This window comes from Mchenga conophoros, linkage group LG7 (assembly GCF_057382185.1).
Source record: "Mchenga conophoros isolate Kocher_MC1m ecotype Shallow Benthic linkage group LG7, M_conophoros_male_GT1.1, whole genome shotgun sequence".
NCBI classification, from domain to species: domain Eukaryota; kingdom Metazoa; phylum Chordata; class Actinopteri; order Cichliformes; family Cichlidae; genus Mchenga; species Mchenga conophoros.
The window spans coordinates 17,216,287-17,233,293 of NC_140532.1; the positions used below are offsets into that span (position 1 = coordinate 17,216,287).

Sequence of the window (17,007 nt, forward strand, 5' to 3'; positions counted from 1 at the left end):
CAATGAACCCAAAAAACTCATTAATATCAAAACTGAATGTTTTTGGAAGTAGTTTTTAGTTTGTTTTTAGTTTTAGCTATTTTAGGGGGATATCTGTGTGTGCAGGTGACTATTACTGTGCATAATTATTAGGCAACTTAACAAAAAACATATATACCCATGTCAATTATTTATTTTTACCAGTGAAACCAATATAACATCTCCACATTCACAATGTTACGTTCCCCCCGAAAGGGTCTAGGCATGTGAGTGAGGGGACCAGTAACAAATGAGTCCAGAACAGAATGAAAGGAAAACAGACCAGTGTTTTCAGTAAATAAAATAGTCTTTATTATAGATCATCTTAACATAAAGAGCCGGCAACGCCGTTTTACCAATAACACTTGGAAAAAGAGAAAAAGGGTTGCAACAACAAAGAACACAATAACCAAACAAAAACTCCACACCACGAGGAGGTACTTCCAGGGGCCCACAAGCTCACCCTGTCACTAACAGCAGCTGGCTTTACTGCTGCCAAGGCCCACAAGCCCACACTACTCACGCAAAGCAGCTATGCTGTTTCCACAACTCCACACTTTGAGCAGGCTAATCACACACAACGCCGAGACACCAGAGAACACCCCACCCTGTTCACAGCTCATCCCCAGCTTATATGACCTCCGAGAGGTGATTGCTGACTGGGCCCAGGTGGTAAATGAGTCCAATGAGCAGCAGCTGTGTCCTGGGGAGAGAGAAGAGCAAGAGAGAGACGGGGGGTGGAGCAAAAGAGGAGGAGGTGGAGAAAAACACCGCGCCCACACAAGGGCAGTATCAGGAGGCCCAGCTAGGGCCGTAACACCCCCTCCCATAAATACAAACCAGTGGTTTGTCATAGAACGTCCTACCCAGCTTTTAAACATATCACCTACCATCCACCATAATAACGGTTAGGCATACCCTGCCGAATCTGCCAAGACCTTTTTGATGGGTTGAAAACACTGCACGGGGTTGGCTCAAGTCCCTCAACATAGTGTCCCAAATGACAGCCAAATGTTTTTTTGAGCCATCACATATGGAGAACCCATCAGGCAGCTAGAAGGCCTTACAGCAACACTTCTCTGACGCTTCTTCGCTAGGTCATGGCAAAAGGCATGCTGGTTAGCCAGAGGTGCAGGTTGAAATGGTTGTGTCACACACAATCTATCACACTGTAGGTCATCTGGACCCGAGAGACCGTCATCAGGTGGCAGATTACAATTAGTTGATCTCTGACAGTGACCAAATGACACCACTGAGCAATTATGCTCCAACTGTTGCCTAGGACTGGCAACTTTGTCGGTTTGTGAACCACAGTTCACTCTTTTGAAAACAGATCGATTTTGCTTTGAGTTTGCTTTCAAACAGTGAGCAACCAGGTGGCCAGGTTTGTGGCAGAAGAAACAGAGCTTTGTTTTGGCTCTTGAAACCACACCTGTATCGGCTTTGTTAGCTGGCACACTCCTAACTCCCAAGACTGACTGTTTCTGTTTGTAGGCCCCACAATCTGCTATTAAATGGCCAGACTTTAAACAGAAAAAACACTTTCTTTTTGCCTTGGAATGGGACACAAGTACCTCACCCTTTGGGTACTGTCTAGCTGGCACATCACTAACCTTCACTAGGTCATCGCGTCGGTCGTGCTTAATGACACTGGTTTTATGGATGAGGGCAAACTCATCAGCCAGTGTTGCAGCCTGCTGTAGCGAGGAAACCTTCTGTTCATTAATATATACCGCGATGCGCTCAGCAATGCAGTTCTTAAATTCCTCTATGAGCATTAGTTCCCGGATCGAAGCCGGGTCAGTGGCTTTGCAGGCCGCACACCACCGATCGAAAAGAACACCTTTTTCCCTGGCGAAATCAAGATAGGACTGACCCTGACCTCTTCTCAACCCCCGGAAACACTGCCTATAGGCTTCTGGGACCAGCTCATAGGCCAGCAGGATAGCCCTTTTCAGCTTGTCATAGTCCAAGCTGTCCTCAGCTGACAACGAGGAACAGACTTCTTGAGCCTTACCCGCCAGCTTACATTGGAGCAAAATGGCCCATGAATCCCGTGGCCAGTGCAAGGCCGTGGCTATTCGTTCAAACGACTCGAAGTAGCTATCGACCTCAGTGTCACGGAACATCGGAACCAGACGACTGTTTTTCCCTACGTCAAACGAGGTGTCGGCCTGACGAATGGAGGCAGTCGGAGGAAGGGAAACCTGCCGGAGTTCCAGTTGTCGCAACCTCACAGCTGTCTCTGCCTCCACCTCCACCTTCCTCAATTCGACCTCCCTAGCCCTAGCCAGTTCCGCGTCCAAACGCCTAAGCTCTAGCTCCCTTTTCAGCTGGAACTCTCTCTCACGCTGCTCCTTCTCCAGCTGGAGACGAGCCAGACGGACACGGAGCTTAGCATCCAGCTTCGAGCCTTCACTTGATTCAATGGAGAGGGGTTCGAAGCGAGGCAATGTCATGGGTTTGTTCTCAGGCAGCCCCTGATCAACAGGTGTCGACACCAATGGACCTACAGCTTGAGCTGGCGCCTGCAGAACGGGCTGAGACGCTGCACCACGCTCACCCTTAAACACTGCAATATCAAAGGTAGCCATTGACTCTAAAACAAAAACTACCTGAGGCTAACAATAACAACAAAGAAGCACCACCTCCAATACACAAATGAGAAACAGGCGGGAAAAGCGTGGCCACAGGTTAACCAATAAATAAAAATACCGCCAACCCTCTCCCCAGACCTGCCTACTAAAATCTTAGCCTAGTTAGCTTCTGGAGTGTACCAGGCTCGAGGCAACTTTAAAGGCTAAGCGTCAAGTGCACAAAGCACCGACAAGCCTACCCCCGACAGGGAACTAATCCCCACCCGGGATTACTCCGAAAATAATAAAGGAAAAATAAAAAATGAGTGCCTGAAGGAGGAGCTTACGCTCAGCTAGACACTCCCCTTTGCTAACTGGAGAGAGAGCTGTGGATACCCTTTCTTGCCAGCCACGCTGTGGAGTACTTGGACGCGTGTGATGGAGCATTGTCCTGCATGAAAATCATGTTTTTCTTGAAGGATGCAGACTTCTTCCTGTACCACTGCTTGAAGGTGTCTTCCAGAAACTGGCAGTAGGACTGGGAGTTGAGCTTGACTCCATCCTCAACCCGAAAAGGCCCCACAAGCTCATCTTTGATGATACCAGCCCAAACCAGTACTCCACCTCCACCTTGCTGGCGTCTGAGTCGGACTGGAGCTCTCTGCCCTTTACCAATCCAGCCACGGGCCCATCCATCTGGCCCATCAAGACTCACTCTCAAGGTTTGGAGGCCTATCTCCACCCACCACCACTTCCCCTGCCAGTGGCGGACTCCCTCAGGTGTCGGTGCGTTGGTGGTTCTTTGTGTCTGGGGGTGGGCGTCCGGGTACACACCGGCTCACTCCTTGGCGGCCGCTTATCGGGGCCTGGAGCCTGGGGCTCGCTCGGGCCACTTCAGAGGCGGGGTGCCCCCGGCCTCTCGGCCTGGGGCTCGGTCACTCAGGCACAGCTGGCTGCCGGCGGAGCTCACGGGCGCGTCACTGCAACTCCCCCTGGCTTCTGCTCCGCGGCTGCTGAGTGAGCCCTCATCTGGGACTCTCCTCAGCTCTTACTGGGACAGTGGCGCGGCTGCCCCTCTGTTGGTCTTCCTTGGTCTCTTGTGTTCTGGGGGCCTCTGGATGTCTGGAGTTTTGATCTCCTCCATACCTGCTTCATACCCTGGAGGACGGGGCTGTGGCTCCCCACACTCCCTAGCAGATCGTTACATGGAGAAACCTTTGGAATGCAAGCATGCTGATCCACACAGGTATGCACACAGGTGTACACACGGGTGTTCACAGACGCGGACTACAGCTTTCTTGGCTGCTGCCTCAAAGCACATTGTGCGCTGTCTATCTTGCGTGCTGCACAATATCGTTTATTATTTAGTATCTACTGATATCTACTGCTAGCTAGTTTATTGTGATGGTGCCGTTTTTTTTATTATGTTGCTCTTTGTTGTTTCTTTCTCTTCTGTTTTTTTTCTCCATACAGGTGACCCAGGTGTTTTTTTTTTTTTTTTTTTTTTTTTTCCTTTCTTCCCCCCCTTCTCACTGTCTCTTCTCCCCTTTGGTTTTCTTTCTCTCCCTCTCTTTCTTTCATTCTTTCTCCCTGTCCTATCCCCCAGTCATGTCTGTCCCGTTTGTAGGAACTGAAAATAAAATAAATTCATAATTATAATAAAGGTCAATCAAATGGACCAATATGGCAAGGCCATGATGATCCACTTGGTAAAATAAATCCGCTTGGCATCTTTCTTGGCCTTAAGACAACAATTCTGATGGCTAAAGATCCAAACGGGACACAAAAAAAAAAGAAAAAAAAAAAAGACTCACTCTCATTTCATCAGTCCATAAAACCTTTAGAAAAACCAGTCTTGAGATATTTCTTGGCCCAGTCTTGACGTTTCAGCTTGTGTGTCTTGTTCAGTGGTGGTCGTCTTTCAGCCCTTCTTACCTTGGCCATGTCTCTGAGTATTGCACACCTTGTGCTTTTGGGCACTCCAGTGATGTTGCAGCTCTGAAATATGGCCAAACTGGTGGCAAGTGGCATTTTGGCGGCCGCTGCACACTTGACTTTTCTCAGTTCATGGGCAGTTATTTTGCGCCTTGGTTTTTCCACACGCTTCTTGCGACCCTGTTGACTATTTTGAATGAAATGCTTGATTGTTCGATGATCACGCTTCAGAAGCTTTGCAATTTTGAGACTGCAGCATCCCTCTGCAAGATATCTCACTATTTTTGACTTTTCTGAGCCTGTCAAGTCCTTCTTTTGACCCATTTTGCCAAAGGAAAGGATGTTGCCTAATAATTATGCACACCTGATATAGGGTGTTGATGTCATTAGACCACACCCCTTCTCATTACAGAGATGCACATCACCTAATATGCTTAATTGGTAGTAGGCTTTCGAGCCTATACAGCTTGGAGTAAGACAACATGCACGAAGAGGATGATGTGGACAAAATACTCATTTGCCTAATAATTCTGCACTCCCTGTATATAGATTGCATCTTTCAGTCACATAGCAGACTCAAGTACATCATTGGTATCTTAACATGGAAACTTTTTGAAAGACAAATATTTTCTTAATGGCAGTTTATTGGTTTATGTGCAAAACTGTTTAAAATGGGCTCAACCAAAACACGTCCTTTCAAAATGGCACAACTGCAGATAAACAACGTGTAGGTGGTTGGACAGCAATCATTCGAATAGCACCCTATCCCTTTAAGTCAGTCAGACTCTAGGGTGGGACAAAAAGTGAATGATTAAATGTGACCATAAAGCACAAAGGAAAAGTCCTCTCTGCAGCCCTTCTGAAGGGTTGCTCTGATAACATGGTTTTTATTCTGGTGAAGACTAGAAAAGCAGCCTGAAATGAACCTGAAACCTACACCTACGCTCAGACAATAAAAGCATTCATTATGCCTGACTTGCACTAAAGCATGACTGAACATGAGCTTGTGTTACAGAGCAGCATGGGTAACAAGTACAAAGCAGCTAATATTCACTGTAAAATCCTTCCTTTTTTTTTTTTTTTTTTTTTTTAACCAACTGTTTTTACAGCAAAGATTAGTACAAATACAAAGTATGTTGTCTGTGGACTGAGCCAAAAACTCAGCTGGTGTAGTCACAACTTGCTTGGTGGAAAGTTTGGTCGTCAGTGATAAACAAATATATATTACTAACAACAAAGATGACATGTGAACGTTCATCTGGAGGATGTAAAAACCAGAATGTGGAAAAACTAGAACAACTGCCGTGAGATGGAGAGATGTTAGCAACCAAACATGCAAACAGTGAGCAGGAAGTGAAAAGAAAAACCAAAACGTTAACTGTAACCTCAGTGCATCTGGAGACAGCTCAGTTAGGGCCAAAGTGTCAATGCGAATTAATGTCCTTACCCACAGTTTGAGTATTTTAAGCTCGCCGTGACACCACAGCTTCTTCCTGGCTGGACGTGCCTTGTTTTTGTAAGTTTACTCTCTAACTTAAGAGAGTACAGTAACCTGCAAAATTGGTTTCTTTCTGCTCAACAATACCAGCATGTTCTTCACTCTGGAGATGGTCAACACACGCCAACAACTGCATGATGGTGATGACGTTTAGTGAGCTGTCACGGTCTTCTGAATCCAGAACTGATAGTTCCAAAGTTAAGCGACAGGATTAGAAGAAACGTTTTTGTGAACCCTTTAGAATCAGCTGCATTTCTACTCTGATTATTAATAAATGTGGTCTGATCTTCATACAAGACACATTAATAGATGTGTTTGGGTTTTTTTTTATTTTTTTTTATTTTATCACACTGAATAATAAGAATAAGAGTCTGGGTTTGAAAGTGCATATGAATGAATTTGTGACCAAAAGATGAATTGGTTGGAACCTTGCCTCAAGCACAACTTTCACAGGACCTCAGAAGAACCATTTTAGAGGTTCATAAAGCTCAGAAAAGACTACAAAAGCAATTCTAGAGCCCAGTCCAGGATGTCCATCAGTCTGCATTAAGACACAATGTCTCATTCATAAGGTGTTACTGCTCTCCCTGGGAACTAACATCTTGCAAAGATTATACCAACAAAAAGACACGTAGTCCTGAAAAAGGTGATGAAGCAGCCAAAGTGACAGGAGAACATTGCAATAGCAAAAAATACCAAATAATAATCAGGTAATAGAACGAAAATAAGAAAACATAAACCAAAACGGTGCCGCCTAAGATCAAAGGCTAACTGGATGATCTGGAAAGCATCAGGTATTCTTTGAACATATGTACGTTATACTTACTGGGAAGCATGGCAGAGGAACCATCAGGGTTTGAGCTTATTTGCTTTCCTGATGCATGAATGCACTGAAACTGGGGGGAACAATGAATGGTGACTATAAGGGCAGCAATACCTGACATAAAACCGGCGGAGCACACAAATGAATGGACAGCAGAACGGTTGCAAAAGAAGAAATTCATGTTTTGGAACGAACAAACCAGAGTCGTGACCTCAACCCAATTTGTAATGTTGTAGCGCGATCAGAAGAGGGCTTGTGAATCGCGTCATAAACTGAAACTGATGCATTTTTATTTTTTTTTTAGGAGGAGGAAATGTGCAAGTTATAAACGGTTGCAGGAAACATCCCCTGTTCTCGCTGTACAGTTTTTTCCAACCTGGACTGTTAATGTTCAATCTGTGTGCTTAAAGATTTGAACAAACATTTGAGTGTTAGTTCAGTCAGACCGGTTTTTCTTAATTGCGACTTAATAAAGATTAATACAATGACCCCCTAAAGCTGTGGATATCCTTTTACCTTCAGCAGACAGTTAACAGTGAGTCATTATTTAATGAAAGGTTTAGTCCTGAGCATTCAAAACTTTTTCCACTTCCCCAAGCCGGCCATTTTATCTTACCCAAACCTCAGCAGCTGTGTTCAAGGGGAAGCAGGTGTTTGCCGTGTAGGCTTGTGTTATCAGGGCAACGGTCAAGTCAAATAAAAGGAGGCGTGACAGCTTATCCTTAAGCTTTGCGCAGACTCCTGCTTTCATAACTCTCCCAGAAAGAGTACATGACGCTCAACATTGGCAGTTGTAAGCATCTTTGAGGAAGAGGGTTTCGGTTAGGCTGTGGTGAAGCATCTCATGCTGGTGACACATTATCAGCTATAAATACTACTGATCAAAAGCTGTATAAGAGGCCCCCCAAGGGTTTTAGTGGAAGTAAAATGTGTGCAGATAAAGCTGCTGTGTGGCCGTCTAATCGAATTGAAACAAAACATCCATCAACAGAAATTCCAATGATCCTTCGAGCATATAAAAATGAAAAAGAACTTAAGAAAGTCTTTCAGGTTCCTGTTTTTAAAATAGTGAGTGAAGAATCGGTTTAACGAGATAGAGGAAGTTGGCAATGCGATGAGCTGTTCTCTGACTCTTTATGACAATATATTTGAAATACGCTTTGTACTGACGCTTGTTTCCCTGAATGCTATGAATACATCTAAGTTTTGCAGTGATGCTCTTTTCGATGACTGTTTAATACTGAAAATTGACGTACACCTTATCTAGAGTCACACTGTGTCAGTTGTATGTTTTACAGTGAAAACAAACGCAACAACAGATATTGAGGTAAAATTTTCATACATGTAAATCAGGCTTTGCAGGTGTGTAAAGACGTCATTTTCAATTTTGGATTTGGCCTGAAGAGCTACGATGGGCATTTCACAGCAATTAAAACAAAACAAAAGTCAAACTTGCCTCTGAACTCAAAAGGATTTATCCATAACCTGTCTTTTTTTACATTTCGCCTTTTCCAGTTTGATATATTTGAACAAAAACACATGAACAAACGTGCTAAGAGTCGTTTTTTGAACACTAATTGGAAAGAAACCAGTGTCTAGTTTTTTTAAGCTTCTGTTTGCTTTAAAAGTGTTGCAACACTGTTGAACTGCCCCGTTAACAATAAAGGGAAGTGACTGAGAACTCAAAGTACAATCAAGAGGATCTTAGTAACCTGCAATAAAAAGTCTCAAACTCAGTTTTACTAAATGTTTTATTTTTTTCCTTTTTGATTAACAAATTTCCTCTGAATATGTGATGAATTCTTGATGTCCCTCCTTCCCCCTTAAAAACAATTCTTTATACATCTGTGGTCAGTGCTCTCACACGTGTTCTGCTCCCTATCTTGACACTGATCTGAAACACTTTGAGCCTTGTTTCCTTGGTAGACAGTTTCTTGGTCCCTCATCTTGGCACAGATGACACTTAAAACGGACAGCTTCACACTTGTTGCTCGTGCTATAGACACACAGTCACATCCTGATCATAGCACAAGACAGAGACGGTTTAAAAAAACAAAAAAAAAAACAGCCTTAACCAAAAACCAAAGCTGAAAAAGTTTTCAAAGCAACAAGACAGAAAACTCTGCTTTACAGCTGCTGTAAACACATATGCAAATAGCACACTTTTTTTTTTTTGTAAACTAATTACACATTTTTAAGGGCTACAGTTGGATTAACATTTGGACGGTGGTGATTGGAGAAGCCTTTTCAGTGCAGATGGATAAAAAAAAAATGTGACTAAACAGGACACACGTCAAATACATGTAAGAGGAACCCTCTAAATAGCTACACTCCAGTTTCCTTCCTCTTCAGTGATCCCTGTAACTTCTGGTCCAGTCTGGTTTTGGAGAGCGTCTGAGGCCTCAGTTTGGGGCCAGAGACAGGAGGAGGACAGTTCTCATTTTCCTCTTCGTCACAGACTGTGGTTGAGGACACAGAGGAGTGGCTTTTTGCTGGGATGGTTTCCCCCCGCTGAACTCTAGCTGGAGCCCCCTGCTGTTGGGACATGGCGGTTCGGAGGCAGTTGAGCCATTGCTGCTTGTGGTAGACGTCACTCACATGCAGTGTGTGGGTCTGGCCGTGAGAAGGATCCAGAGAGCTCACGCGGAAAACATTCTTAGCTAGAGAAGAAGAGAATAAAAGTGGCAGTCAGAAAAATAATACAGATGCTTTGAAGCTACAGGATTCTGGAAAATCCTTTTTAATGACACTCAAAAAAGAAAAAAAAAAATTCTTCGCCAGTTCATTCAGCATTATAAACACCAGTCCTATAAGAATCCATAATCTCCCACCTCACCCAACCTCCTCTGCATGTTTCTTCTAAAGAGTAAGTCAACACAATGGTACAGACAACTTGTGAGCAAATACAAAAAGGGCCGCCAGTCGTGGCAAGCCAAGTGTGAATTATAACATGACTCAGCAGGTTCACTCTGGTGTGCAGTGTGCTTTAACCCCGTAAAGCCCAAACTATTAAATATTACCAGAGAACTCGAGTGTTTATTGAACTTACAGACCAGTTAATTTATTTTGTTAAATAAATATTAATTAACATCACTAATAATTATGAAAAAGAATATCAATTAAAAATAAAGAATGCCCATCAATGGATGTTTTTGGAGTATGTTGTGTGGTTTAACATATCAGTCCAAAATTTCCCATCAAAAACTGGTAAAATGGATAAAACCTGACGTAAGGATGAACATGTGTAATTAGGTCATATCAGGTTAGTGTGACTGTGTATTGCTGCTCTTGGCTTCACCATTTTAGCGAAAAGCATACTTTGGAAGTGGACCACTACTAAGCCCCCCCTTCTTCTAGCAGGAGAATATGACTGAGGTTTGTAAATGAAAGTTGGCGAGAGAAGAAGCAAGACGCAGCTACTGACTGGATTCATGCATCCATGCATGCTGAATATTTGTGGAGTTACAACTAAGACATTTTCAGTTATAAAGGTATTAGTTTTACTATAAAAGATGCATTTCTAATAATTTAGTCTACAAAAATTAAGCACAGAAAAAGAAAGCGTCCAAAGTGACATCTTATAATTGTTTTGTCTAACTGATGGTCTAAAACCCCAAAACTCCACATGTTTACACTGATATGAACTCCCGTCTATTATTGAAGCCATCAGAAGTCAACCCACCTTTCTCTCCATTGGTGAAAGCCCCTCTGAAGGACCCGCCCATGCGGATCTCTCCATCCTGCAGGTCCTCCATGGCCAAGTCTCGAACAGGGATGGGCTGTCGATACACCTGGAAGCAGCTCCTCTCGTTGCGTGTCACCGGCCGAGTCAGAACGAGCAGCTCAGAGAAGAGGAACACGTGCAGCCTCTGAAGCAGCACAGTAACAGAGCGTGAAACTTCAAAACGACACGAACGGCGTGCAGCTACTGTAACAGCGAGAAGAAGCATCCATTCTTACCGAGCCGCTCTTGTTCCTCAGCTCGCCGTGACACAGAAGTGTCTTACACTTATCTATGAGGGGGTCCCGCTGCTTATCGTCCAGAAACTCCAGTTTGTCAATGTAATACTGGCACTCAGACTCCCCCTTTCTCACGTTGATATCGGACAGGATCTCCTGGATTATAGTGATCTGGATAATAAAAAGTTATCATAAAATGATGGTGTATTTTATTTGCAACAAACATGCAAATTGCCAGATTATGTGGCACGCAGGTAACGTACTGCTGTCTCCAGACTGGTCACGTCTGGGTGATCGGGAGGAGTGTGTCTGAGGATCTCTCGCAGCAGCAGCGGGTATTTTACCAGACGTGAACGAGGGATGTCAAGGAAGCTCCAGAGGTCCAACTTCCTGCTGAAGGGTGACTCCAAACAGCGCTGCAGGAAATCCTGCACCCGCCTGTCCTGCTTTTTCTGGTCCAGCAGGGCTTTGGCGGCAAGCTGGTTGCTGCAGTAGTTTTTGTAGGCATTCAGACGGGGCAGCTGAGAGAAAAACAGTCGGAGGCAAAACATTTACACGGTGCACTTTTCATGTCGTTAAAAAAAAAAAAGAAAAGAAAGAAAATATCCAAAGGCTGCTTGTCGGATTAGTTTTTTAAAAGGATTTTCAGTTTCCTCAAAAGCATCTTAAATATGAATATTAGCTGATGGCAGGCTGTGAAGTTTCAGTCAGCATCATCAGTTCTAAAGTAAACGTGATCTCTACTGCCACCATATGAAGACTATTGTTAAAAAAAAAAGGTAAAATTAGAGTGAGAGAATAAATTAAATAAGAATCTGCAACCAATTTACTCATGCAACATTAAATATACAAATTATTGTCATGTACAGCCAACTATTAAAAAAAATGATATAATAAGTACCAATTCTAGCAAATAATATTTTAACTTTAGTGAGTTTAGCAAGAATTTTTATAATATAATATTTGTATTAAAATGTCCTAACTTGGCAAAGCCTTATAGGATAAACATCCACTAAATACACTCACTGCTAAATTAATGAGGTACAAATTATGGGCTCTTTTTGTAGCACAGATTTAATAAAGTGCTGGAAACACTTATGATAACAATCATACAGTTGCTGCATATTTGTTGGCTACACATCCACAACAATAATCTCCTGGTCAAACGAATCCAATTTGAGCCGATCTGAGCTTTGTGGTGTGACTTGACATGTTTTCCAGCTGGATGGGCATATGGTCATAAAAGGATAGCCATGGTCAGCAACAATACTCAAGTAGGCTGTGGTGTTTAAACAGTGTTCAATTGATACTAAGGCAACCAAAGTGTGCCACAAAAATATTCCAACACCATTATACCACCACCACCAGCCTAAACCGGTGATACAAGGCAGGATGGATCCATGCTTTTATTTTGAAATTGAGACTCGTCAGACCGGTCAACATTTTTCCAATCTTCTGATGTCTAATTTTGGTAAGTCGTGTGAACTGGGATCAGTTTTCTGCTCTTAGCTGACAGGATTGGCACCTAGTGTGGTCTTCTGCTGTTGTAGACCATCTGCTTCAAGATTTTACTGTAGCTGCAATGAATGGCTAAGTTACTTTTGGCTTCCTATGAGCTCAAAGCAGTCTTGCCCTCTCTTCTGACCTCCAAACTTCTCCAGAGTGGTCACATCTGGGTGATCAATGCAGTGCTTCTGAAAATAGTCTTGACCGTGTCTACTGGGCTAAATGCACTGATTTGATACCAAGTGAGTGGCCGATTAGATATCTGTGTTATCAAGGTGAGTGTATATTCTCAGGATAATGTTACTGTATTCATACCCAGTCTATCACTATCTGCCCGATCTGTGCTACTGTTCCATCAGAGCCAGTTCCCTCCGTCAGCTTCACCAATAACTCTGCAGAATGTTAAAAAAAGAGAGAGAAAAAAAGAGACACATTTGTTAGCGAAAAACAAACAGCTTCCAGTTTTATATCCAAGTTAGCGAGAGCTCACCTTCGTGTAGAGGGATATATGCATCCAAGTCGCCAAAGATGTGAGCCAGCTCTTCCTCTGTCATGATGGAAAGCTTTAGCATCGGATCGTGGTACGCCTAAACACAAAAGCAGCAGTTTGAGTAAAAAAGGAAGCTGAAATTAAGCTTCTATTTTTACTCAAATATTCTACTAACCTTTCGGGCAAGTTGAAGATCTTCGATGAGGTCCTGCTCTCCCCTGTACAGTTCATAAATTGCCTGAGAATAAAACAAATGCCGGAGAGGTTACTTTCTCAGCTCTCAGCACATTTAAGATCCTGCTCCTGACTTAAGGCTGAGCTGCACAACCTCTTGTCTCTTGATCTCTTTTGTTGAGAACGTGCTCTTCTGATGGACGTCCAGCGTCTCCGACCACAGCGTGCTGTTTCTCCGTTTCGTGGGGGTTGGACCTGAAGCTTTGCTGCCAGCTTTGAGGGACATCCCTGGTGACTTGGTATCACGTGATGACATTGACTACAAAAAAACAAAGGCTGTTGTTATTGAAGATGGTACGGGGTAAGTGTTGTTTTTAAGTGTCACAGCACAGCGCTCACCTGGATGGTCTGACCAAAGCGCCGCACTGCTCCATTCTTTGAAGGAGATATCAAGTTGACGAGGGATGAAACTTTGGCAAGTGATCTGACACGCTTGTTACTGGGTTCCTAAAAAAAGAAAAATACAATTATAATAAACTAAAACTGTAGGATTTATTTATAATTGAAGCTATTGGCATTTTTAAATAGCCTCACACACAATTTACTCATATTCCTTTCATCTATCTTCTTAAATGCTCTATTTAGCAACAGCAGTAAAACACCTGGATGACATGAAACTGATCTGCTCTCTTAACAGTTTCAGTTTAGTCTCAGGACTGTTTGCTGTGCAGATGTATTTATGTTGCACTTAGATCTACAGTCTGACTATGTGATCTCCAGTGAAACACACACTGAGAAGTTATATCCATGAACAAAGTGTCTGCTTGGTTAGATCTCTTCTTGTACTTCATACGGTTCTCCTACACATTTGAGGGAGAATTTCAGCTTTCTCAGCTCTTCCTTTCAAATATCCGAGTAGAGGAACTTTGCTCCTGCTTCTACAGCACAGAAACATAGTGTAAATGCTACGGTGATGTGCTGAACTGAACCCTGAATTTATGACAATCACAGCACCAAGAGACGCACTGCTTGTATACTCTTTCACAGTTATTTCCTCAGCCGGTCTGAGGCATAGCAGGATTATCCTCAGCCTGCATGATTCAGGCTGTCTGTGATGACAACCCGAGTCATGCAGAAGGATTAAAGTTTATGGTAGAGATGCATTCAGGTGCAGAAAGGAGGCTTTCCGACTCTCACCTTGAGGTCGAAGCTGGACAGGCTGACGGTATCATCCTCCTTCTCTTTGCGCTTTCTTTTCTGCAGCAACAAAACACAAGATAGCGGTTACTTTTAAAGACCCGATGAGTGTTTAAACAACAGATTTAAAGCAGCATCTCTTATATGAACATAACAACGACAACAGTCCAAAATGTTATCCTGCTACCCATGACCAGATGCAATACGTATATGGGGGTTTCCTGTCTCAGATTGGGACTTTGACGGGAGACTACCCATGGCAGTGTTCTCTGTTGACACACAATGAGTCCATGTTGTGTTATTATTTGGGTGAAAAGTATGCATTTCTCCATTATTTGTGACAGGTGTAAAAATAAGCCGCAGCACAACTTTACTAAAAATTGAACTAGCCTTTTACAGGCTCAAACCTTATGGAGAACTACTAGAACTGATTTCACATTCTTGAATGTTAAAAACACAGTCGTCGTCCCCCCCCCGTGTATATTGGTACAGAACGTCTCCCTTCTCCGTCTGGATGTAACACTCCCTTTTATCTCCTAGAGCATTTACTTCCGAGCATTCAAACCGCGGACAGTACAAAAGTTCAACCCTTTCAGAATCAAAACACTGGAGGGTGGTTGGCTGATCTGGTATCTGTGTAAAATGTGCAGGTGCGGACAAAGCCAGGGGGGCTGACGCACACTGTGTGCTTGATTTTTTTCTTCTTAAATGTTATTACTGTGATGCTCGTGATTTTTAATGCTGGATAAAATCACCAAAAAACCTCTCAGGCAAAGGTTTTGGAAAACCATACAAGCCATATAAGACATGGATCAAGAGAGCTGTTCAGTTTACAAAGAGATAATTGTGTGAGGGCCTGATCGCTGTAATAAAACATGATGCCGTTGCATATCAAACATGAACTCACTAGGCTGAAATCCCACGGAGTCCCAGGAGTGAGGAAGGTGAAGGAGCTGCCTCTCTGCAGTGGTGGTCTGTGGGAAATTAAACAAATCATGTTTGGCCTTGCACAATGAAAACACATTTATAGCATGGTCGTTACACAATGGCAGCTTTTCATTTTCTGGTATCTTATCAACATGGTCAGCAACAATATGCGAGGCTTACAGTATAACATGGAAGCATTTTTGTTACCCTTTACGTTGCAGTTATGTTTCAAATATGTGCTCTGGGATGACTGAGGCACAACAAAGCCATTTAAGGAGCTGTGCGGTTCTGTTGTGCTACTTGTCAATTTTGGCGACAAAACAATGAAACTACACAGTTTCTGTCAGGGTCAAGGCCAAGGGGCAGCTGCACCCACTACTGCAAAATCCCACTAACAGTGCTCATGACTCTGAGGAATGAGTAGAACCAGTACTGTAAAAGTTTTGTTGAGAGTCATGAGATCTGATTTACTGACATCACGTTAACCATTGTTAACAGTCACCACTTTCTGGGAAAAAACAGTTGGAGCCAATCACATTTTTTGAAATCCGTATCTGATATTATACGGTTTGCATTTTTTGAAAGTCTGCAAGTACAAATACAGGTGCAGTGCATGGCCATCAAATTAAAGCCACAGTACACTAATCAAAACGAAGCATTATAAAGCAGGGTGATCAAATAACAACAGTGTTTTATAACATAAACATCTATATAGTGTTTATAATGCACATATAATATTAGCCTTAAATGATTTGGGGAATGTTTTTTTTTTTAATTAAGCCCAGTTTAATATTTAGAATGTAATGTTATGACCAAAAGATGTAACCTCATGAACTCGTGTGGGCTAACCTTAACCCACATGTATGTTGTTGGAGGGTGTATATGCAGTTGTTTTGGGTCACTTCTGTTTGGTGAGAATGACTCCCACGTAAGGAAAAAGGTCAAAAAATTTGGAGATTCACAGAAAGTGCATGTTGCAAGCCTCAATGAGATGTGCTGTATAAAGCGTAGACTAACTGCAGCTTTTGCAGTCTACCAAATGCACATATTGCAATTTCAACTTGAAAAAATTATTCAACCCTAAATGATACAACAAATAATGTTCTTTTTGCAAACTTTTGCACAGGTCTGATTACAACGTCTCTCCACCTGTAGTATTTTGATGGTAATTTGCAATAAAAGAAACGAACAACCTGTAAACAAAGTTTTGTTCCCTCCCCACAACAAATAAAGATGTATTTTACAGAGGATGACATTATTACAGCCCTAATATAAAGATGATGTCTACTGCACAGGAAACTGTACAAATCCTAAATCACACACACATATGCATGTAAAAATTAAATTTATTATCTCTTTATTAAAACAAGATAAGCAGACATATGTGTATTTTCAGTCGATTGGTTGGCTTCCGAGGTGCACTTGAAAGCACCTTTTGCCAGTTACAATACCAGCCCTGCCCGTCACAGTTGGCCGACCGGGTAATGGATAAAATGTTTGCTGTAGTATACTGTACTATATTGCAAAAGTTCTGTCGAATAAATAATTATGCTATCACCTTTTCGCAGCTACGTGTTTCTTAGAGCTGTTTCTCCGTAAGGTTTGAGGCGAGGGCTCCGCAGCGCTGATCATACTGGTCGTAGACGTCCTCGATGACACCCTGCGAAGTTTGTGTCTTTTGTTTTCCGTCGTGCTTCCGCTAAATTCTTCGTTTTCTTCCATTTCCCGTGGCTATACGTTGTGATATGAGTTATACCCGAAATTATTTATGACTAAGCGAGGAAGATAGAAAAGCCAAACGTATGAAAACTGGCCCTATACGTACAAAGAAAACAGAAGATCGATGACAACAGAAGACACAGCACGGCGGAAGTTTGAATATGGCGGATTCTTGGAAATGGAC

The 17,007-nt window shown here is 42.8% G+C and overlaps 1 protein-coding gene across 1 annotated transcript; it reads right to left on the bottom strand.

Moving 5' to 3' along the window:
• Window positions 1-8,587: 8,587 nt before the first annotated feature.
• On the bottom strand, window positions 8,588-16,998 carry LOC146569934 (neuroepithelial cell-transforming gene 1 protein-like). Its single transcript, XM_085282623.1, has 12 exons — window positions 16,663-16,998; window positions 15,085-15,151; window positions 14,178-14,237; window positions 13,380-13,487; window positions 13,135-13,299; window positions 12,982-13,044; window positions 12,807-12,903; window positions 12,632-12,708; window positions 11,074-11,331; window positions 10,811-10,981; window positions 10,533-10,719; window positions 8,588-9,510 (listed from the first exon to the last, which is right to left on the bottom strand). The coding sequence occupies exons 1-12, from the start codon at window positions 16,824-16,826 to the stop codon at window positions 9,176-9,178; spliced, it is 1,752 nt and encodes a 583-aa protein (XP_085138749.1). The 5' UTR covers window positions 16,827-16,998; the 3' UTR covers window positions 8,588-9,175.
• Between the last annotated feature and the right edge of the window lie 9 nt (window positions 16,999-17,007).